Here is a 23683-nt window from a genome sequence, read left to right on the forward strand (position 1 = left end):
TGTTACAAAGAAATATATCAAATTTGTATTTGTTATCTATAAAAAAACGTTTTGAGAATATAGGAAATCTATTTTTTTTCTTTTTAAACCACATCAATATTATTTCCCAAATATTATATCTTATAGTTAAAACTTAAAAGTATAAAAATTAATTTTTAGTAAAATGAACTTTGTTCAATTAAAAAATTGGTGATTATCAATTAATTTTGTATGAGGACATTTTAGTAATCAAACTGGTTTTGATTTCAATTCTTGCCAATTAGTAAGCACGTTTATGTGAATCAGTTTTATTTTCATAGTATTTCCTAAAAGTACATTCTTCAATTACTTTATTCACCTAACCCATAGATACATTTATCTAGCTTATTCTCCGGTATTTGCGTGGTGTTTCTCTTTTGGGGCATGTTGATACAAAAATCTATAAGAGAGATGCAACAACTTAAAAATGGATGATCTGACTGATTGGAAGCCTTGTTGGACGATGAGTTGGATGTTAATTTGAGATGATCAAGATTTTGTTGAGCTTTTGCATGGTTGAGACTAAGGATATCTTCATGCATGAACACAAAATCAAAGGAGAAGGACCGGTGTGGTACCAGCCAAATATGCTCCGATGATGAAATCAGTGAAGTGTATTTGAAGGTGTTTGAGTAAGAACAAGGAAGAACAAGTGATGAACTTGGGAAAATATGGAAAAACAATGCAAGATCTTCTAGGATACTCTCAGCTGGTTGTATGTATTTGTGTGGTCTTTTGTGAGTAAATTGTGAACCTTTTTCTTTGTGCATATAAGTGGGTTTACATAGACAAAAGAAGTGGTGAAGGTTAAGTTACCTGTATGAGGATGAATGGCTGAGGTAAGATTACACATTCGGTCATGACCAGTTGCATGCACAGCTACCCATCTCCTTTACATTTAATGCAGCATTGAATGCGAGTATGGAAGATCAAGTGGTATGCCCTAATAGTCATGACTGTGAGCTGGGGATGTCTCGTCTGTCAGAGGGTTACGTCAGGGATACTCAAGTATGGCGGTTCGTCCCAAACTCCAATCTTCTAGAATGACGGTAGTATCTGAGCCGATCTGATCACATATATTTTGCACACGTAGGTATGAAACATATCCATGTTCGGATCGGGCATGGATGAACTGGTTCAGACGGGTCTGACGTATAGTGTAACGACCGTCACTCGATGGCAATCTGTTAGTCACTGGATCTTTCTGAGAAGATGATCACCAGGTGCCGAACCGAACCGAACTGGGATATCCAAGAAAAGATGAACACTCAATTTTTTAGAAAATCCTAAGATTGGCTAGGATCGGGTTTGAGGGATCCGTTGAGATGAGCCGATCCGAACCGAAAATGAATGTGTTGCTGAGCTGGTATGGTGACATAGAGACTTAAGTCTAACCCATTTGACCATTGAAAAGTCAAATTTTGAAATTGGATCTGACCAGCCACGTGTCGATCCATGATTGGTTGTTAAGTTCATGTGGATTTATCCACAAACAGAAGTCCTTCAACTTCCCATCAAAGCAAACTATGATGGATTAGAAGTTAAGAAAATGGTCTGTGGAAAATGACATTCGATTTGATCCGAGCCGAACTGATCTCCACGTGCCGATCCTGACGAGTTCGACTCCCCAATAATCCGAACAGGTGGTCACACATGATTGGCCAAGGTGTACGTCTTGGGAAGATGCGAAGGGATAACGGTCATGATTGTGTCTGCATGGGGGAACGTAAGGGTCATTTCATTTATGGGTGTTTTAAATATATACAGGTGGCAATATTTGGAATTTTAAGCGCCAAAAATGGGTGGCTGGGATTAATTTGGCCTGGGGGTATAAAAGCCTTCCCTCTTCCCTTTCTCTTTCACTTTCAATTTTCAGAAACTGAAAAAGCTTCTCAAACTCTCTCTCTGAAATCTCTCACTCTCTGTGTGATCTGTGGAGTGATCCGGTCACGATTCCGACGAAGTGCGATTGTAGGCGCGGCGGTTCTGAGTGTGTGAGGGGCGAAGAGAATGGCCGGAGAAAAACCAGTAAGTGATTCTTCCCATTTATGAGTTTTTCCATTTTTTGGGTTTTTCTGGGTGTGTTCTTGAGCGTTCTTGAAAAAGACGCTTTTTTATTTAAAAAGCAAGATAGAGAGTCTGAAAAAGGTGTTTGTGAGAATGTCAACGACCGACTCAGGTGGTCGGCTCGGCTCGGGAGAGGCATTCAAAGATGACAGTGAGGCCGAGCTTAGCCGAAGTCCACCGAGATGAATTGTCTGGGAACTGGATGAGATCGACTCGGACTTGGAGTGTAATCCAGGCGAGGAACGCCGACCTCGGGGGTATGAAGAAAATCCCCAAGTAGACATGGGTTCGGATCGGGAGCAAGAGGGAGTTGTTCATGAATCCGAACATGTAAGAGGTGAGGAGGAAGGGGAAGAAGAAAATATTGATGCCGAGCCGAGCTCGAGTGTCCCTATGAGACTCACTTCCTGGTCAGAGGAAAAAGATAGGGGTCACGATGCCTCGAGTTCAGCTCGGCATATGAGAGGGTGCTCGATTGACCCAGATTTTTATGAGGATTGGCGTGGAAAGCCGACTAGATCCCTAATGAAATGACTGAATTTCATCTCAGGGATCTGACAAGACTGAGAAATTCCTGACTCGATTTGACAAGACTGCTGAACAGGGGAGAGAAGCCGAGCCGACCCCCCAAGGGATGGCACCCCCAGAGATGTTTGAGAATGAGGTTTGGCTCCCTCTACATCCCTTCTTGCAGGATTGGCCGGCTATGATAGGCGTGATTCCGCACCAGCTCAATCTGAACGTGTATAGAATCATCCTGTCCATTCACATCTTGTGGCACAAAGTGCACAAGTGTGTACCAGACAAGGACCTGAGCGTCTCATTCCTCTGCTTGTGCCCACTTAGTAGCTTCGGCAGAGAGATCGTCATAAGTAGAAAAATTCTCATCAGATGAGAGCGAAGTCCCCCAACGAGTAGACCTTGCATAAGGGCATTCTTGGCCGATCGGTCGTCGCAATCGTCACACTTTGTGTATTCTATGTTGAAGCGGATCAGATAGGTTTTAAGACTTTCTCCTTCATGTTGGTTCATCAATGACATATCGTTCAGGTTGTAGAGTCGTTCGGATACAACCCGATACCTTATCAGAAAGGCTCTTCGGAGATCGGAGAAAGAATCGATATAGTTTGGTTGGAGGGTTCAGAACCACCCCGTGTCGATCCCTTCAAGGTTGAAGGGAATATTCTGCACTTAGTGGCCTTAGATGCCTGATAAGCTTCCATGGCGTATCTGAAGCTGTCAAGATGATCGTAGGGATCCTTAGCTCCGTCGTATTAGTCCATCTTAGGGGGTTTGGTATCCCTAGAGACCTCAGCGTTCATGATCGTACCGGTATAAGGGAGGGGGAGTTCTTCCCCGTGGTCGCTTCTGCCGAGGTATCCCCTAGAGACCTCAACCTTGATGAGCTGATCATTAACACTTCGAATTTTGTTTTGGACCAAAGTTCGGACAAGGTTTTTCACGTTAGGTGTGGTCGGCTCGGGTGCAGTTTCTGCTGAATACTCGGTTCAGTCACCGAGTCTTTCATTCACTGGTGGGCGAGCGATCCTCTCACCAGCCGGACGCAGGTCAGACATGACCATGGTGGCTCCCAATCGATCCCCTGCGGATCGTATTCTAGAGTGTGTTCCCGAAGTGGAAAGGTCTAGGCTGGTCTCGGCGATGTGATCGGTGAAGGGGCCAAGCCTGCTCCTGACTGGGACCCTAGCTTCAGTTGATCTGGTTGAGTTTGCAGTCCTCAACCTAGATCAAATCGTAGGTCGCTGATCATTGACTGGTTCAGACCAGTATTCCTCCAAGGCTTCGGGAGAACGTCTCCTGAAGGCCGCTTGCCTTTTCTATTGGAAATGGCGGGCGTTCAGGAATTCGAGTTGTTCAGCCAAGGACATATCCGGGAAAGTGCAGTATGTGCTCTGCTTAGCCGGATGGTTGTCCACATTAGCTTAAGTGTTCTGTCGAGAAGAAGACGGTGAATGAGCTTCCTGATCGATTCAGGTTTGCCTTGATCGGAAGCCCGATCTTTCACTGACGTCGAGCTAGGAGCGATAGCGTGCGAGCTCCGCAGCCTGTTCTGCCTGCTTGGTCAGCAGTTCGTTATTTTGTTTGAGAAGTGCATTCTCAGTGGCTAAATGTCGCTGGTTCTCCCTAAGGAGTTTGTTAGCAGCCTTGATCTTCAGAGGACTTTTAGACTTGGTTGTTTTAGAAAGATGTCCTCTTCTCATTTTGTCGAGTGTCTCAGGTTCATGTTGTTGTTGACTATCTCGAGATCCTTCTGAGGAAGAGCTGCTGTTACGAAAGATGGTAGTCATGGTGTAGGGATTGTGATAGTAGTGATTTGTTGAAGGAAGAGCCTAACACTCGTGATGATGAGCACAATGGTTAAAAGTGATCTTCCCACAGACGACGCCAATCTGTTGATGCAAAAATCTGTAAGAGAGATGCAACAACTTAAAAATGGATGATCTGACTGATTGGAAGCCTTGTTGGACGATGAGTTGGATGTTAATTTGAGATGATCAAGATTTTGTTGAGCTTCTGGTTGAGACTAAGGAGATATTCCTGCATGAACACAAAATCAAAGGAGAAGGACCGGTGTGGTAGCAGCCAAATACGCTCCGATGATGAAGTCAGTGAAGTGTATTTGAAGGTGTTTGAGTAAGAACAAGGAAGAAAAAGTGATGAACTTGGGAGAATATGGAAGAACAATACAAGATCTTCTGGGATACTCTCAGCTGGTTGTATGTATTTGTGTGGTCTTTTGTGAGTAAATTGTGAACCTTTTTCTTTGTGCATATAAGTGGATTTATATAGATAAAGGAAGTGGTGAAGGTTAAGTTACATGTATAAGGATGAATGGCTGAGGTAAGACCACGCATTCGGTCATGAACAATAGCATGCACAGCTGCCCATCTCCTTTACATTTAATGCAGCATTGAATGCGAGTATGGAAGATCAAGTGGTATGCCCTAATAGTCATGACTGTGAGCTAGGAATGTCTAGTCTGTCAGAGGGTTACGTCAGGGATACTCAAGTATGGCGGTTCGTCCCAAACTCCAATCTTTTAGAATGATGGTGGTATCTGAGCCGATATGATCACATATATTTTGCAGACGCAGGAATAAAACATATCCATGTTCGGATCGGGCATGGATGAACTGGTTGTGTTAGCCCATGTAATGTAAATATCCTATTAGCCCCTCCCCCATGCTGGACATGCTAGCCTAGTCCTAATATATTAATTGACCAAAATAGTTTGTGTTCAATTTTATTATTCTATACCAAGCTAATAATTAAATAAGTTCCTCATTTTGGAAAACAATGTTTATTTTGCTCCACATTGTGCCTGTTTTCTATGAGAAGTTTGAAGACAAGATTGATCCACTTGCAGACATATTATTGTCTTTATATATACATGTATATGAGATGATGACAAGTGTGTTTTTGGTTTGATACATGTGTATGGTGCAGGCACGGACCCACGTTGTGGGCTAGGAGGGCTAAAGCACCCCCTATCTTTTTTTTTGTTGCTTACATTAAATATCCTATTAGCCCTCCCAATGCTGTACATGCTAGCCTAATCCTAATGAATTAATTGACCAAAATAAGTTTGTGTTCAATTTTATTATTCTATACCAAGCTAATAATTAAATAAGTTCCCCATTTTGGAACACAGTGTTTGTTTTGCTCCACATTGTTCCTATTTTCTATGAGAAGTTTGAAGACAAGATCGGTCCACTTGCAGAGAAGGTAGCTATTGAGATCAAAAAGCTCTCTCCTCCTCTCACAAAGCTCATTAGAGCTGCGAATAAAATTTGGCTTTGCCTCTGCAATTGAAACCCAGTCTTGGGGACTTGCCTCAGTTGATCGGTCACCTGCCCGGCTCCTAAAAATTTTTGCTGCCGCATTGCGGCGCCAGACTTTACCTAACTAGCACCTCCCAATTCCAATTACTGGATCCGTCCCTAGTATGGTGTAATACTTATTAGTTGTTATATGCACTAAAACACATACCTTGGTCTGCCATATCTCACAAACCGAAACCACAATTACTGCAGCAATAAGCAAAACAAGTGCAGCAATATAACCAATACACAAGAACAAGAATAGAGCATGAAACTCTGATTCTAGATGGGGTCTTGAATGCTTTCAAGAGTGTGTTTTTATCGATCAAGAAGGGACCTCGATCTATTTATAGTGCATCATCTCAAGTGTCATTCCCATCATGGAATACTTGAGTGACCTTATAATGCAATACCAATAGGTAATCCTAGTCCACTAGTAAGTAGGAAACCTTAAACCCTTGCATAACAGCCGAAATCTTGATGGCTTAATAATACCAGTTTAATTGAGTCCCTAACCAACACTAATGCCTTTTAATCCTAATGTGATTAGAAGACCTTATTCTTGTGGCTTAAGACATTAATTTGTCTTACATATGGGGCATGATTATATCATTCATATACAAAATATTGCATCCAAATTAATTATCATCAACGAATTTTTGCAAATTTTATTCATCTGATTGTCTTCCTATTATGTAGGCGCATGTATCATATTTAACTGCATCCCCATATAGGTAGATAAATTGTTTTTCGGATAATTTCATGGATATTAGGTAGGTTAAAGATAAATGGTCTTGAAACATAAGTTCTTCTCTAATGGGGGATGTCATTGTAGGATCGATCAATGTAGGATATGAGAGCTAGTGTTCGAACAGTCTCTCACATCTAGCTTGCTTTAATCTCCTATCCTCCTGCATTAGAGAAAATTCCTTGAAACATATATAACACCTTATATTTTATTGCTAGCTATCTAGCTACAACATCAATTTTACAATAATTTCAAGTTAAAAGTTATATCATGCATGTCAAATTCAATTTATTGATTGATAATATAAAAAAGCAACACATGCATTTTCTCTCATGATATGTATGTCGACATATATCATCACTAGCTTCATGCTTCTGCTGGCAGTGGGTTGCCTCCTAGAAATGCCTTAAAAACCGCAAGTGATCTCTTTGGCTGTGTAGCTGGCGCTAAGTGTGAAGCTCCTCTTATGATGGCAAATGATAAGATATCACCATACACTTGTGTCCATCCACCAACCTAAGAAAAACAAAACAAAGAAAAATAGATAAAGTTAATAGTTGAAAAATAAAGTGCATAAATACATTTAGCAAAAACAAACTTGTATTAAATTTTAAATTATTATTATTGTAATAAAAGATTTGAAATCCCAACAATTTATTAACACATATTCATTCGCCAACTTCCCACATTTATCTTTTTGCTCTTAAATATATTTATTTAAAATTCTACCTCTCTATATATTTTAAAATATTTTTAAAATTTAAAATATGAGAGATCGAGGGTGACCTGTTTTCCCTCAAACCAAGCTCTGTAAGGCACAGTTGAATTAAGACCCAACTTCGCCGCTAATCCATCAATCAAACTTCGACTCCCAAAAAATGGAATAACTGAATCTTGGTCCCCACTGCAACAATTCAATCAAACCATTATATACTTCTCAAGTTTCTTTAATTAATTCGTTTTCATTTTAAACAGCTCAAAATCAAAGTCTACCTGTAAACCATTACACGAATGCCAGATGTGACAAGCGAGCCCAAAATAGGGATAGTTGGTCTTTCTAGGTTTCGCATATCATATTGCACAACCCTGTAGAAATTGAGCTTAAGATAGTAAAAACAAAAAGAAACCAAACATTCCAATCCATCTTTAGATAAAGAAATTTTTTTTAGAAAATAGAAAATTAGATTTTCATCTTTGGATAAGATCTTATTTTTATCAAACCCAAGTGTTAGATTAAATTTTTGATTCTTTGAACTTGTGTTAGGTACATTATTTTAAATTATAAACATACCGACAAATGACCAAAATCAAAATTTAAGCTAACACTTAGATTTAACAAAAATCGTATGTTATTCAAAGATGACATTCTAATTACGCTTAAACAATGGGTTTAAAAGATTATTACTCGCTGCATAAACTCCAGTTAGTGACTCCTACAAGCTTAGCATGGAGAGCCCCTTGTACATCGTTTCTGTTTAAGTAAGTGCCTGTGTTTTCCAGTCCACATGCATCTATCTTCTCTGCATCTTGCTGCAAGCAAGTTAGACCCAAATGAAAAGCAAAGTAATCATATAATATCTAGTTATTAACAAGAAAAGGCAGAGTTAATTTGAAAATGATAAACTAAAACTCATTGATATGTAAGAGTCATATACATCTATTGCAGAATAATACTATTTATACCACCTTTACTAATCACTTGTCGATAATTTCTATAGTAGAAATAAGACTCACCTATTTACGTGGGACTAAGGAATAAAATTTCGGGTTTTAAGAAAATTTCGATGAAAATTTCGATGAAAATTTCGAAGATTTTTAAATTTCGACAGAAATTACTATTAAAATACGGAAATTTTGAATAAAACTTTATCATATGTTTATTTAACATATTATCTACTACATTGATAAAAAACATTGAAGAAACTAAATTATATAGTAGATTTCATGTGATATAAGATGAATATACTGTGTTTTAGAAGTAAATACTGTTAAATAAAATTAGTATAATAAATAAATGAAATTAGTATATTCTTTATACTCTATAAAACTATAATCTATACGCTAAATCCTAATACTAAACTCTATATACTCTATATATACCCTAATACTCTTTATACTCTATAATCTATACACTAAACTCTATATATTCTATAATCTATACTTTATATTGTTTAGGATATGGTATAAGATATTAGAGTTTAGGCATCTTAGGATATTTTTAATTATTTTTTTATATAAAAATGTGTTGGGTTTAAAAATAACTAAACGAAATCTCAAAACTGTCAAACAAAACCCCAAATTTTTTTTTTTATTTCTAATTGCTCAAAGGCCCCAAACCATAATCAATCCTAAATTTTTTTTTTTCGTTTATTTCTTTTCTCTTTTCTTTTTTTCTTTTATTTTCTTTTTTCTTTTTTTCTTTTATTTTCTTTTCTTTTTTCTTTTATTTTTCCTTTTTTCTTTTCTATTTTCTTTCTTTCTTTCTTTTTTTCCTTCCTTTTTTTTTTTTTTTCTTTCTTTCCTTCCTTTCTTTTCTTTCTTCTTTCTTTCATTGTTGTTCCTATTTCCTTCCTTTTCCCGAACTCTCCACCTTCTCCAATCATCTTCCCTCTCAATCTCTCATTACTTCATTAGTCACCTTCTCTTTCTCTCTCCCTCACTCAGTCACTCCCTGAAGATATATCCTTCCCTCTCTTATCCCTCCCAATCTCCCTCTCTTCTCTCCACGTGCCAATCTCCTCTCCCCGCACCGATCTCTTCCTCCTCTCTTCTCTCTCCCCGACGACGACAGGCGACGAGGCTGGCTCTCCTTTTTCTCCTATCTCTCCCTCTGGTCGCTACCTCCTTGGCTCAAGCCGAAAATTTCGCCGAAATTTCGAGAATTTCGGGAAATTTTGAAATTTAACACCTTGGGTGGAACTCAACTAAAGTTGATCTTACCTCTATTAGAGAGATGACAATAAAGTTATCAAAATAACAGTGTACGCTCTTAAATCGGTATATGTTGATCACTTTGCTAATAATTTCTCTAATAGAATTGAGACTCACCTATCTAGGTGAGGCCCAACTAAAGTTGATCTTACCTCTATTAGACATATGACAGTAAAGTGATCAAATTAACAGTGTCAGGACTTAAATCGGTACCTGTTGATTCAGAGCTTGTGCTTGTGAATGATGAAATGGTGACCTTAATGGGTTTATAGTTTCCATGTTTGATGGAAAGGATGACAAACAAATGTCCCCAATGACATAGTATTTGTCAATATAGCTAGTAAGCTCCTCTGAGACTTGGCTGATTACACTAGAACAAGAAGCAGAGTGAAAGCCTGTTATGGACTCTCTCAAAATCTGAGAACTGTTGCAAACTGAAGTGAGGAGTTGATAAGCCGAATCAGATATCAGGCCATGGGACCAGTAAAACAAATCCTCTGAATTGACGTCAATGTTGAATTCCAAGAGTGGATTCCCTATCTGTAATATCAAGAATTGATTATCAACTTAGCTCAATCAGTATCATTAATTAATTTTAGGAATGAAAAGGCAATCTATTATTATGAATTCCATGTTCTACTCACAGCTATTCCCTTGAGATTGAATTTTACATTGGACTGAATAATGAGTTGTGCAAGTTGTGGCACATAGTGACCTATATATTAAAAAGAAATTAAAAGACAATTAATTAGAGCTCTTAATTTAACAATTCTCTCTGTAATTATTAAATTTGTTCACTAAATGATGTATCAGTACACATATATTAGTGTCTTATTGTTACTAATAAATGAGATCCAAAGTTGGTCTATGAATTAAATAAGTGAGACATTGCGCACCATAAGCATTTAGTGAACAAAATTTGGTAGTAAACAAATTTGACGAGTATAACAATATTGTAAATCAAAACATACCTGCATAGCTCTCTCCTGAAAGAAATAAATCTCTATTCTTGTATTCTGGAAACTTGAGAAACCAGCGCTGAAGAAATGTTAAGCTGTCTTGTGCTAAACAAACAAATAATTGTCCATATATAGTACAGAATGATCAGCATAATAGCAAAAAATACAATTTGACAATAATGTTAATAAGGAATAGGGTTAGCAATATTGAACCTGTTATCTCATCGTTCACATTGTTGTAAAATGATTGATTAGCAGAGTATGAGAAACCAACGCCCGCTGGTGACTCTAGGTACAACATATTTGCTTCTGTAACAATTGAGGAGAAACTCATCAAAAATAGACTTAATTTTATTTGGATGGTCAAATCTAACACCTAGTTTAATGGTCAAAATTATATTTTATCCAATAATGAGAATATTTCCTATGAAGGGGTACCTGTATTCCAACTATACTCATTCTTGATTAGAGTAGCCTGTCCACTTGGTCTAAAAGGACCATGCTCAACAAAAGCACCACCTCCAACTGATGAACAACCAGGGCCTACAAACAAATTGAAAAGCAAAGTTAAAAAACTCAAAACCCAATTTAAAGGACATTTAAGAAGGCTCTTTTGTCTTTCTGTAGCTTCTTTTAGTGCATATATGTATTGATGAGACTAATTATGAAGAAATATATAATAAATCATGTACCTCCATTCAACCAGAGAGCAAGGGGTTTTGAAGCAGGTTGAGTTTCTGCTTCAACAAAATAGTAAAACAGAGATCTCTGTTGCTTGTCATCTATGGTAATGTAACCTGAGAATTGTTGGAAGCTGACAAGTGGTTGGCCAGGCAAGCTTACAATTTTATCAGAATTGGGATTATGGGACTCCACTCTCAAGAAAACAAGCGTGAGACTTAAAAGAAGTACGGCAATACTTTTGCACATGATCCTTGGGAAAGATGGCATTGGCATGGTTGAGACTTGAGAAAGATGGAAATAAATTAAGCTTTATGGATATATATAATATATTCTCATCCACAAGTGATTAGTCCTTGGTACTTTATATGTAGGGAAAAGGACCTGGGGTCTCACTTTGGCCACATGACTTTGGCATAAAGATATTCGGACTTTGCGAATCTGCACAGTAACTATAGTCTATAGCCAAGGCTCTCTGTCTCTTCTAAGAAAAATTATTGTATATAATATATTCTCATCCAGGGCCGGCTATTAGGGGATGGGCCTGTGCAATCGCACAAGCCCGGCTCCCAATTTATCTATTTCCTGTTAATTAGTTCTTCTCTTTAGAGTAGTTGATGAGGAATAGATTCCTTCTCAACTTTATTATGTTTTTCCTTTTCCTTTTTTGTTGTGTTTTGTTTCCCTTTGTTGTCGTTACTTCTTTGGTTGTATCAACTATGGCCTTGGGCCTCTCTTTGTGTTTTTTAAGTTTTTTCCTCTTGCCCTTTCTTGGGCTTTTTTTTAATCAACCTTGACCCAAAAAAAAAAATAGCTCATCTCTTTAGCTTTCGGGTTACACGTGGCTTTAGTCTTATGCTGTAGAATATTACACTTTATGTTGATGTATTAATTAACTTATTCCCTTAATGGAGAAAAACTTCTGTGGGTAAGCTCCTGCCACCTCACCATGCTGAGTGGCAAGACCCAGCCAATTAAAACTTGCCAAGAAATGTATATAAATGTCTTATATATTACACTATATATAAATGTCTTATATATTTTTTATAAGAAATGAAAGGGCGCATTTATGTATTTTAACACAGGGCCCCAATATTCTCAGGGACGGCCCTGTCTCATCCATAAGTGATAAGTCCTTGGTACTTTGGAAAAGACCGGGGGTCTCACTTTGGCCACTTGACTTTGGCATAAAGATATTTGGACTTTGTGAATTAACCCGCACACTAACTATAGCCAAGGCTCTAGGCCTCTTTTAGGAAAATTATTGTATGTGACCGTAACACCATCTACTTAAATTGTAGCATGTGTACGATTTTAAAAGTATTTTTTAAGGTTAGAGTTTTTGAAATTAATAATTACTCATAAACCCAGTTTTGAAAGATTTCTAACTACAAACTCAACCAATTAAAAAAGTAAGTTTCAGCCCAATTTGTCCGTGTACGTGCGCGCTGGGTCGAAAAATTACACTATCGAGCGCTCAACAGGATACCGAGGGCTCGGCATGCCAAGCGTTCATTGGATGCAGATGCATCTACACATTTTTAGGTTCTAGAAGCATCTTTTTAGGTTGCAGATGCCTTTTTTAGGTTGCAAATGGATCTTTTTAGGTTTCAGATGGCATGTTTTAGGTTGTAAAAGCATGTTTTAGGTTGCAGATGCCAGTTGCAAATGCATGCAGATGTATCTACCGAGTGCTCGGTGGACAGTTTAAGTTTCTACTTAAGTTTTGGGCCGGCTGGAGTTTAGCTTAACTTTCTTTCTTATTTTGAGTTTCTAATTAAAGCACCCCATAATTTTATTTTATTTTTGGATTAAACCCTTTAACTAGTGCCAACGTAAGTAACTTTCCTTATATTTTTGAATTAGTCAGCTTAATTCTAAACAAAATATTTGTTGTTTCCTAAGATACCCTTTAACCTATTTAAGTAATATTATGAGTAATTAATGTATTTGTCTCCATTGATTGAGGACAAAATTATTGTGCATGTGTTTCCACTTTGGACTTTTTTTATTTAAAACTTAATTTCCCCATTGTTTTGATCATGATAAATATCATAATTTATAGAATAGCATATAATATGAAACTATCACAAAAAAAAATATAAAATTAACTAAGATATTACTTTTTTGCACTTACTGATTTTTCATGTCTATTTTGTGCACCTCCTAGTTTTTTTATTTTTTTATTTTGTGTACCTACAATGATTTTACATACATGCATATATAAAACGAGTTAGGGCCGGGTGAAGTTTTTTTGTTTTTTCTTAAGGGTTAGTAATTTAAAACAAGTTATTGGGTAATAAAATGGGTATGTGTGAGATTAAATAAGTGTCATTGGATTAATCTAAGGGCTCTTATAAAACTGTCCCTCATAATTAGTCATTTGGTGCTATTATTTAAACCCAACTTATATATTTCTAGCTCCACCATACTTTCTACACCCAACTCCAAAATTAAAAAGACAAAAATTATTTACTACACCTAGGGGTCGGCAATGGGCCGGGCCGGGCTGGCCCAGGCCCAATCTTTCGGGCTCGGGCCGGGCTCGGGCTTGAATTACAAGAGCCCAACAGAACTTTCGGGCCGGGCCGGGCTGGGCTTGGGCCTGAATACACAAATCCGAAGCCCACCCATCGGGCTTGAGACTAACGGGCTTTAGAGCCGGGCCGGACTAGGCCCGATCGGGCAGCCCAATAGGCCCGAACGGGCAGCCCAAATTAGGCTTTTTTGGCTTCTCAAATTGCTTAATTTATTGCCTAATTTATGTCAATTATAACTATAAAACTTAGCAGATGACTAATTCATTGGTTTTGACTAATTCATTGGTTTTAACTTGCCAAAATTTTGCAATGTCAGCTCCCAAAGTCACAATTTAACAAGTTAACAACATATAATTTAATTATAAATAGAGGGGGAAATGCATCACTATAGAATGTGTACATCCCAACTAGGTTGGCACCTACACAACCTATCTATTATTTGCATTTCACATGTACATCCCAACTAGGTTGGCACATACACAACCCTCAAAACTGAAATGTATTGATTTAATTATACTAAAAGTAACAATATGCAGTTATGAGTTATGGTGCTTAACTCCTTATGGAGTTTACAAATTACAAACCAATAGTGAAACTGAAAAAATAAAATCAGTTAATCAGGTGGCTGATTCAGCAGGGGAAAGGGTCTCTTCTTCAACAAATTCAGGTCTTGATAGCTTGATATTCATTAGATCCTCTGCCCAATCCTCCTCTTGAGCAGCCTCTTGCATTCTTGCCTCAGCTAAGCGCCAATCTTTGACGCAGATTAGAGCTTCTATAGTGTTCGGACTCAAGCTAGCCCTCTTCTCCGATACCACTCTACCACCTGCACTAAAAGCAGCTTCGGATGCAACAGTTGAAGCTGGAACAGTTAGCAAATCACGAGCCATGATGGAAAGCACAGGATATTGTGTATCATGTGATTTCCACCATCCCAAAACAGAAAATGCAGTTTCATCAACATCATCTAAAACCGGTGCATCAAGATAGTATTGCAAATCAGAAGTAGAACAAACAGAGGATTGCACCTTTGCCATTTTCAAGGCTCTCATAGCACTGTTTTGGGTGAGTAGACATCCTAAAAAAACTACCAACAAATAACCAGCAAATAACACTACCAGCAAAAAAATACCAGCAAATAACACTATCAGCAAAAAAATACCAGCAAACTGCAAATAACACTACCAGCAAAAAAAAATACCAGCAAACTGCAAATAAACACCAGATCTTATCATAAACACCAGATCTTATCATAAAAAAAATACCAGCAAACTGCAAATAAACTGAAATTCAGCAAATTGCCATTTGCCACTCACACAGCACCAGCACCAGCACCAACACAAGAGGCCAACTCCTACACAGGACAGCTTCACCACAAGCTATTAATCTTCACCACAGCTACACACACAACAAAAAAAAAACACAATTAGTGAAACAGTGATGAATTTTTTGCTGAAATCACAAAAATGACAAAGGGAGGCAAACTGGCAGGAAAATGACTTAACTGAAATCACAAAGGGAAAATGACTTACACTTACACAGTTACACGCAAAGGGAGGCAAACTGGCAGGGAGCTTGCGGCGGAGTCGCTGGTGCGAAGGTGGCGTTGCGGTGGTGCTCGGACTGTTTGAGCGATAGTGCTATCAACTATCCGATCGCAGTTCAGATCTCGATCTGATCATTAATTGATCGGATCGAGTCCGATTGATCGGAGTTTGGTGGGTTGGGCTTGCTTTCTGGAGAGAGGCTGGGTTGCTGGGTAGCCTGGGTTCGATCGGAGTTGGGGGTGGCGAGATGGTGAATCGGTGATGATGGTGATGATGGAGAGAGGCTGAGACTGAGTGAACCCTAGGAGAGGCCGAGAGGGTCTGAGAGTCTGATGTTGAAGGGGTTAGGGTGGCAAGATGGTGAATCGGGGTTAGGGTGGCGAGATGGCGAGATGGCGAGATGGGGTTAGGGGTTAGGCCGAGAGGGTGGATGGCGAGATGGCGAGGTGGATGGCGAGATGGCGAGATGCATGGCGAGGTGGCGAGGTGGATGGCGAGATGGCGAGGTGGCGAGATGGCGAGATGGCGAGGTGGCGAGATGGCGAGGTGGCGAGGTGGATGGCGAGATGGCGAGCGGAGGTGGCGAGATGGCGAGGTGGCGAGGTTGATGGCGAGATGGCGAGGTGGCGAGATGGCGAGAGTGATGATGGTGATGATGGTGATGATGGAGAGGCCGAGAGGGTTTGAGAAGTGAGAAGTTTGAGAGTGTGAAGTTTGGCGAGATCACAGATCACTGATGACTGATGTTGAGAGTGTGAAGGAGGCGGCGAATGTTGAGAGTTAGGGTTACAGTGAAAGTGTGAGACAATGAGAGTGTGAGACTTAGGTTTATATACTTATGACTTATCTTTAGGGTTTAATATTTTATTAGTTTAGGGTATTTTGGGGTTTGGGCTTAGGGGTTTGGATGGGGTTTGGTCCGTTTGGATGGGGATGGGGTTTGGATGGGGTTTGGATTTTTTAATTTTATTACATGTGTAATATATGCTTTATTATATATTTTATTACATATGTTTTATAAACAAATGATGCAATTGTGTTTTTAACGATCTGAACCGTTCAAATTTTAATTTCTCACTCAAAAATAATTCATGCAAAAAATTAGCTCGATCGGAGATGTAAAAATGACGTAACGGTGGTCGAATTAATGAACGATCATTGTTTTTCTAATGATAATCGAATGGGTAGATGAATTCCGATTTTGCTGATTTTTTGTAAGGATGATCTTTGACTATGAATATAGAAAATGAACGGTTCAGATTGTTGAAATCACGTTGTGGTCTTCACAATTATGAAAACAATAAGGTTTCAACGAGAAAGTTATTAGAATTATACTCTTCAACTCTTCAAGTGTATTTATATGTAGAAGCTCATATATCGATCGTGTTTTCAACGATCCGTACCGTTCAAGTTTTAGTTCCCCACTCAAAGACAATCCTTGCAAAAAGTTAGCTCAATCAGAGATGTAAAAATGACGTAACGGTGGTCGAATTAATGAACGATCGTTGTTTTTCTAATGATAATCGAATGGGTAGATGAATTCCGATTTTGCTGATTTTTTGTAAGGATGATCTTTGACTATGAATATAGAAAATGAACGGTTCAGATTGTTGAAATCACGTTGTGGTCTTCACAATTATGAAAACAATAAGGTTTCAACGAGAAAGTTATTAGAATTATACTCTTCAACTCTTCAAATGTATTTATATGTAGAAGCTCATATATCGATCGTGTTTTCAACGATCCGAACCGTTCAAGTTTTAGTTCCCCACTCAAAGAGAATCCTTGCAAAAAATTAGCTCAATCAGAGATGTAAAAATGACGTAATGATGGTCGAATTAATTAACGATCATGGTTTTTTTAATGATAATCGAACGAGTAAATGAATTCTGATTCGACCGATTTTTTGTAAGGATGATATTTGACTATCAACATATAAAATGAACGGTTCAAATTGTTAAATTAATGAACAATCATGCCATCATGGTTTAATAACTTCAATTATAGTTGTATTATAAAAATTGTATATGCACATATACATTTATGTTTTATTATAGTTGTAAATTTGTAATGTTGTATATAATTTTAAAAGTTTATTATTTATGGTATTACATACTTACATAGTATAGTTTACACTATTACTATTTAGTATTTACTAACATTATAGAATTATATAATAACTTAATAAACATATTAATAATTTATTATAATAAACAAACGAAAAACCTATTAAATATGTTATGATTCACCAATTAGACAAATAAACTAGTTAGCTCAGTTGGTTTGAGGTCTCAAGTTCGATTTAGAACATAGCCAAAATCCTATATTTTTTTTATTGAAGATATTAAACGGGCTTTGGGCTTTGGGCTTCGGGCTTTGGGCTTTGGGCTTTGGGCTTCGGGCCGGGCTTTGGACCGGGCTTTGGGCGGGCTTTGAGCGGGCCTAAGCGGGCCGGGCTTCGGGCGGGCCGTGGGCTTCAAGGGGATGGCCCAAGCCCAACCCAAAAAATTTTCGGGCCGGGCCACATCGGGCTTCGGGCCCAATGGGCTGGGCGGGCTTCGGGTGGGCTTCGGGCCTTGGGCTATTTGGTGAGCCCTAACTACACCCAACAACTTTTCAAAAACTACCCTTATTAAATAAACCCAACTCAATATATTAGGCACCTATTTCTAATCTTTGTACTCAACAAACCACACTCAAATCCTACACCATCACCGAACCCAACATTGAATCATGGATTTATGGGATTGGTTTTAAGTTTTTTGTTCAATAATTTGTGTTTGGGTTACAATATATTGAATCTTAGGTGTTTCGCCGATGATTTGTACACATTGGGGTTGTTCTTGAACTTATTTTTTTCGCAAATTGTTTGGCACTAATGTGCCGTACATCCTACTGGAGGTTCAGCAACTACTTACTGAATATGTAAAAGAAGGTTCCATTGGCATATACCTAACATCCCTTTTTTTTTAAAAAAATAATAATAAATTTGGGCGCATTCGGCAACCACCGACCAAACGTCCTCCTTTATGTTCGGTAGTGGGTTGAACGTGTAACATAATGTTCCATTGGTTGCTGCTGAACATCGTGTTCTATTGTGCCGAACACGACGCGATTCCAATTTTTAAAAATAAGAATTTTTTCTTTGTTTAAACTTGAAAGAATGATCAGCATGCATACTTCATATGATATTTCCATACCACAATTTGAGTATCCATTTGTCGATATTACACTTGTTAATTGCATCAAAGAGGGATAATTTAGAGAGTATGTTTTAGTGAGCTTAGGGTTTCTGGTTAGAGAGTTGAGGGGAGAGATAATGTTGGTTTGGGTATAGAGATGGTGCTGGGTATATATTTAATTAAGTGAGTTTGTTTTTTTAATTAAATGATAGGTCCTTATTGGTCCATTTGCATTAGGATATAATTGGAAACTGAAATTTCATAAAAGTGTTGGGGTTAGAAATAAATTAATTTGTTGAAGCTAAGTAGCAACACCCTTAGTCCCTCATATTGGCCATTATGGTTTATATAATGTACCTAGGACATTTTGGTTTAACTTGTTTACGTAATGTACCTATTAGCTGAGCACAACCAACTTTGTATTTCCTCTCTCCCATATATCGCAAATGGGTTTGCAGGTTCACGTACGATCATTGATCGTTCTAGAACCGCTAAGTCTACCTTACATGCAATAGTACCTAAAATTACTATTGGCCAAATATAAAAGATCAATTGGCCATGCAGGCTCCCGTAATAATTATGACCCATCATTTTAGCCAATTTAACTCATAACACAGAATTGTACAAGTCAAGTTTTTTTGTTATTAGGAAGGGCCCCGAAAAAATCGGACATGATAATTTTTCATCATCTAGCTCGAGCACAAATCAAACGAACCAAAAGGATTCATATAAAAAAATCGGGGTGATGGGGCCCATATTGACTATCATGAGGTCTTTTCTTGTAGGTTTTTCCTTGATTCATTTTTCATGAATTGCTGAAAAAAAAAAAAAGTTTATTGAAACTCAAGATCTAATAAATCAAATAATTCAAAATGCATCTTCATACCTGCATATAATAGAGTTTTCTCTTTTCAGAATCAATTAAGCTAAGCTTTGTATCATTGTTCCAGCCTCTATAGTTTACAATAAAGTTTCAGAATCCATAGATTTGCCAGATCCAAAATATATCGTTGATTTCCTTGGCCGTGTCTTTGTCTTTGTCTATTAGAATTCTATCTGCTTTATCATCTTTTATTTTCAATGTTGTTTTTATATAATTTTCTTTTATATAATTATATTTATGGCACTTTACTGTCATTCGAAGCATGGGCTCTGCTGGCCAAAAAAAGAAGCATAGGCTATTAGGCTCAATGCCTCAATCCGTGGGTCTCCCTATATACAGCCATATTAGTATATTTCAAATAAGCTATATAATTTTTTAATTTTAATTATACTGTAACTTTTTCTATTTGTTATATAATAACAGTACAATTTAAAAAAAAAAAGTTGAAACATTTGATTCTAAATCATAAGTCGTTAATTATTATTATTATTATTATTATTATTATTATTATTATTATTATAAGTCTATTAATAACCTTAAAAATTCAGAAGTTCTTCATATATAATTAAAATTAAAAAATTACCTATTTTTTCCTTTTGTACAAGGCCAATAAATTCTCAGAAACCGCCCTGCCTGTTGTAGAAGCTTATACTAAATTATACATCTTATTTTCAAATTACTAATAAGTGGATAATGTTAGTGTTAGAGTACGTATTTTGCATGTATCACCCGTCATACTTAGGTCTCGTTTAATGCCTAAGATTTAATTGGATAGAATAAATAGTTAGATTTATGTGTATTCAAGTTAGAAATAAGGTAGGAAAAAGATGAATTAGCCATAAGAGAAAAATTATCCCCAACCCCACCATTTTTGTGGGAATTGAAAGGGATAAAATTCCCCTTATGATTAATCCGTATTTTCCATATATATTTCATTCAAAGTTAGAAGTTTATAAATATAAACATTAATTCAATCATTTATCCTATTCAATCTAATCTTAGACATCAAACCAGGCTCTGGATGTTACAAACGTTTCCACATTCAAGTTTCTTAGTGTTGACCTTTATTCGAACAAAAACATGCAACACCCACTCAGTTTTTAAGATATTTGGACTAAAGTGAATGTTTCAATCAAACAGGTCATTCTACAAATTTACAAAACATCCGAGAGGGCCAATCAGTTCTTAGATTTGGTACATTAATTAATGCAGATTCCGTGCCTTTATCTATTTGTATATGTGAAAGCAAACTTGAGACAGCATTGGCCATTGGATGCCTTTCATCATAAAAGTTCCCCTAATAGTGGATTCTTCAATTAAAAGTTGTTCCACAATTTGATTCTGCTATCTTTTTAACACTTTTTTCCTTTGAAAATCTTAAACCCAAAATGTGAAAAGAATTAGCATTATCAAGCATTCAAACTTGAGACAGCATTGGATGCCTTTCATCATAAAAGTTCCCCTAATAGTGGATAGCAAAATAATGATCACATATTTGTCAAATAGTGAGCTACTAAAACTTCTTCCTTATTATATGGCTTTAAAAGTCAACCACAAAATTTGTAAATTCTGAACTCTATGCATTTTTTGCAATCTCTATAAAAAAAAATATATATATTTAATATATTGTCATGTTGTGTAACCAATTTATTTCATATAATATAGGTGAACATTGAATTTATACCTGTGGGCTCTTGTAGAGTATATCATTAATAAGGTCCACTCATGTTATAACTTATAACACATGAATTGGTTATACTATGTAATAATTCTATTAAGGGAGGTCCCTTATTCTTTTAAATATTTTTTTAATAATATAACAAAAAAATTATTTTTTCAAAAGTAAATTATTCTAAAGTTCATTTTATAGCATTTAATGATAAACAAACCAAACTAAAAAGTTGCAAAGATAAATAGGTTCACTTTGTACAAATAAAGCCCATGTTATGTTTTTTCCGTATTTTTTGCGCCGAGCGCTCGGTGGAGTTTTTTTATAAGAAGACAAAGCAAATTGTCTCTGTCAAACAGTGACAATTAATAACAGTAGAACACATGTGTTTTTTGCAATTTAAATAGCTGCTGTCACACAGTGGCAATTGCCAAGCACTCAGTAACTTTCATGTCGCGCATTTCTCATTAAAGTGAACTAGACTAAGATTTCCTGAAACAAGTGGGCTGGGTTATCAGCCTAATTTATGAACTGGATTTAAAAAAAAATAACCATTGTTTTAATAAAATGAAAAAAATAATACATAGTACATTAAAATACAACAGATCCTGCAGTTGTTGGATAGCCGAGTTGGAAGGACCGTAAAATTACCCACAATACACCCGAGTTCAATCCCCCCTCTCCCCTCCCCCCAACTGAAAGAAAAAAAAAACACAACACAGCCTAATATAGCAACGATAAACTATAAGCTAGTAACATTAAACTTAGGGTCAATTACAAAATACCTATATGAATTATAGTCACACTTACAAGTTAGTACATGAGGATTAAAACCCTACAATTAGATAAACGACAATTAAAACCCTACACTAACTATCCCAATAAAGAGGCATGAGAGAATTCCTGAAATGAGACATTCATTTGTGAAAAAAACATATAACAATCGCATGATCAATAGACAGAGTAAAGTTCGGACAAAATTGCATTATTCCACCATTTCCAAACAAAATTAATTTTTACCAATAAACAATACAAAAAAAAAGAACATATAAAAAGTTTCCTCCAGTTGATGGAAAATTAAATATATCAAAAAGTAAAATTTATCATTGTTTGGCCCTCCGTTGAGTCCATGTCTCTCCATTTTTATCTCCATTACCCTCGTAAGCCTCATTCCATCCTTGAATTGATGAATTTGACACTAGGTCAATATTCTTAGCAGCAACTTGTTCTGGCTCACCATGAATGTAATACACAATAGCCACTCTGTTTTTGAGCCTGAATCCTACACATACGCAACACATCTTGATCTGTTAATTGGTTCCTAGACTTCATCTTGTGTCCTGTAATAATAGCATGGCTTCTCTTTGTACCCTAGCCATGTGGCATGTCCGTCCAACTCAAACAGAGACATGTAGTCTATGTCGTAACAATCTCCCCATGTAACTTTGCCACCACGATAAGTGAGTACATTATTCACTTCGTATAGATTACCACCATGGTGTATCTCTAAGGTAAAATGAGATGGATCACCTGCATTGTGACCATAAATTTCCTTTAGTGCATTAAATAAGTAAATGATTTGCCACAAGAAGGTAAATGACGAAACATGATGTCCATGTAAACCATAAAATCTGAAGTCACATACATCAAGTAACACAACCATAAGATTAATTGAACAAGTTAATTACATGTTAAGAACACTTACATGATTCCATAATAAACAAGTACGTCTTCTCCTCTCTATAATCCTTAGTGCAACTCAATATGGGGCTAAGAATATTTTGCAGGTTTTTGTGAGACAAAAGACTTGTCCTTATATAATGGTGTTGAGATTAGAGTCCTCCCATAAAGGTGTTTACTTGTATCTTAAGTACCTCTAACCAAACACTTACAAGAATAAGAACTCTTTGTCCATGTTCAATTAGGATTTCAATTATCCTACTCCTTATTACTCGTCAAAACAGAATCATAATATGACAAGTAACACTCGTATTAATCCAATACAATTCTTTCTTGGACTGTAAGATATGATGAGTTGTTGAATCCTAATACAAGGTGATTAGTCCATAAAGAATTCTTACAGTCCATCCTATACCAAAACGTTTTTATACGACAATGATGTTCATCCTATTCCAAAATTTGTAGTTTCTGTACCCAAGAATTAAAGGCTTCTATTTGAAAAATTATTGTATGTGATCGTAACACCACGTGGTATAATGACAAGATGTTACCAATCCACTTAAATTATAACACGTAGATGATTTTAAGGGTTTTTTTTTTTCATGAATTTTAGGGTTTTTCTTAGATTTTAGGGTTTTTGAAATTAATTATTATACACGTATTATAATTTGAGTGGATTGGTAACACCACGTCATTATGCCATGTGGTGTTACGGTCACATATAATAATTTCTTCTTCTATTTTATTGATGATTTCATAAACTATTAGAAAAATAAAAATAAAAAGAGAAATATCTTCTAAAATTTTATTAATAATAAAAAATCTCACGCTAAAAGGCTACAAGGTTAATATTTATGGAGTTTAGAAATCTTGGCCAACAAGAATCCTAATTAAGATAAAAATCTAAATTAAAAATAGTATCTAAAACATTAATTT

The 23683-nt window shown here is 36.7% G+C and overlaps 1 protein-coding gene across 1 annotated transcript; it reads right to left on the reverse strand.

The window, feature by feature from the left end:
- Window positions 1–6865: 6865 nt before the first annotated feature.
- On the reverse strand, window positions 6866–11540 carry LOC147282706 (serine carboxypeptidase-like 45). Its single transcript, XM_086247202.1, has 10 exons — window positions 11258–11540; window positions 11004–11108; window positions 10779–10874; window positions 10578–10670; window positions 10251–10321; window positions 9820–10146; window positions 8081–8205; window positions 7669–7761; window positions 7462–7579; window positions 6866–7191 (listed from the first exon to the last, which is right to left on the reverse strand). Exons 1-10 carry the CDS (start codon window positions 11520–11522, stop codon window positions 7042–7044), a joined length of 1443 nt encoding a protein of 480 aa, XP_086103328.1. The 5' UTR covers window positions 11523–11540; the 3' UTR covers window positions 6866–7041.
- Window positions 11541–23683: the final 12143 nt, after the last annotated feature.

The sequence above is a fragment of the Dryas octopetala genome, chromosome 6 (genome assembly GCF_963921425.1).
Source record: "Dryas octopetala chromosome 6, drDryOcto1.1, whole genome shotgun sequence".
In the NCBI taxonomy this organism is placed as follows: domain Eukaryota; kingdom Viridiplantae; phylum Streptophyta; class Magnoliopsida; order Rosales; family Rosaceae; genus Dryas; species Dryas octopetala.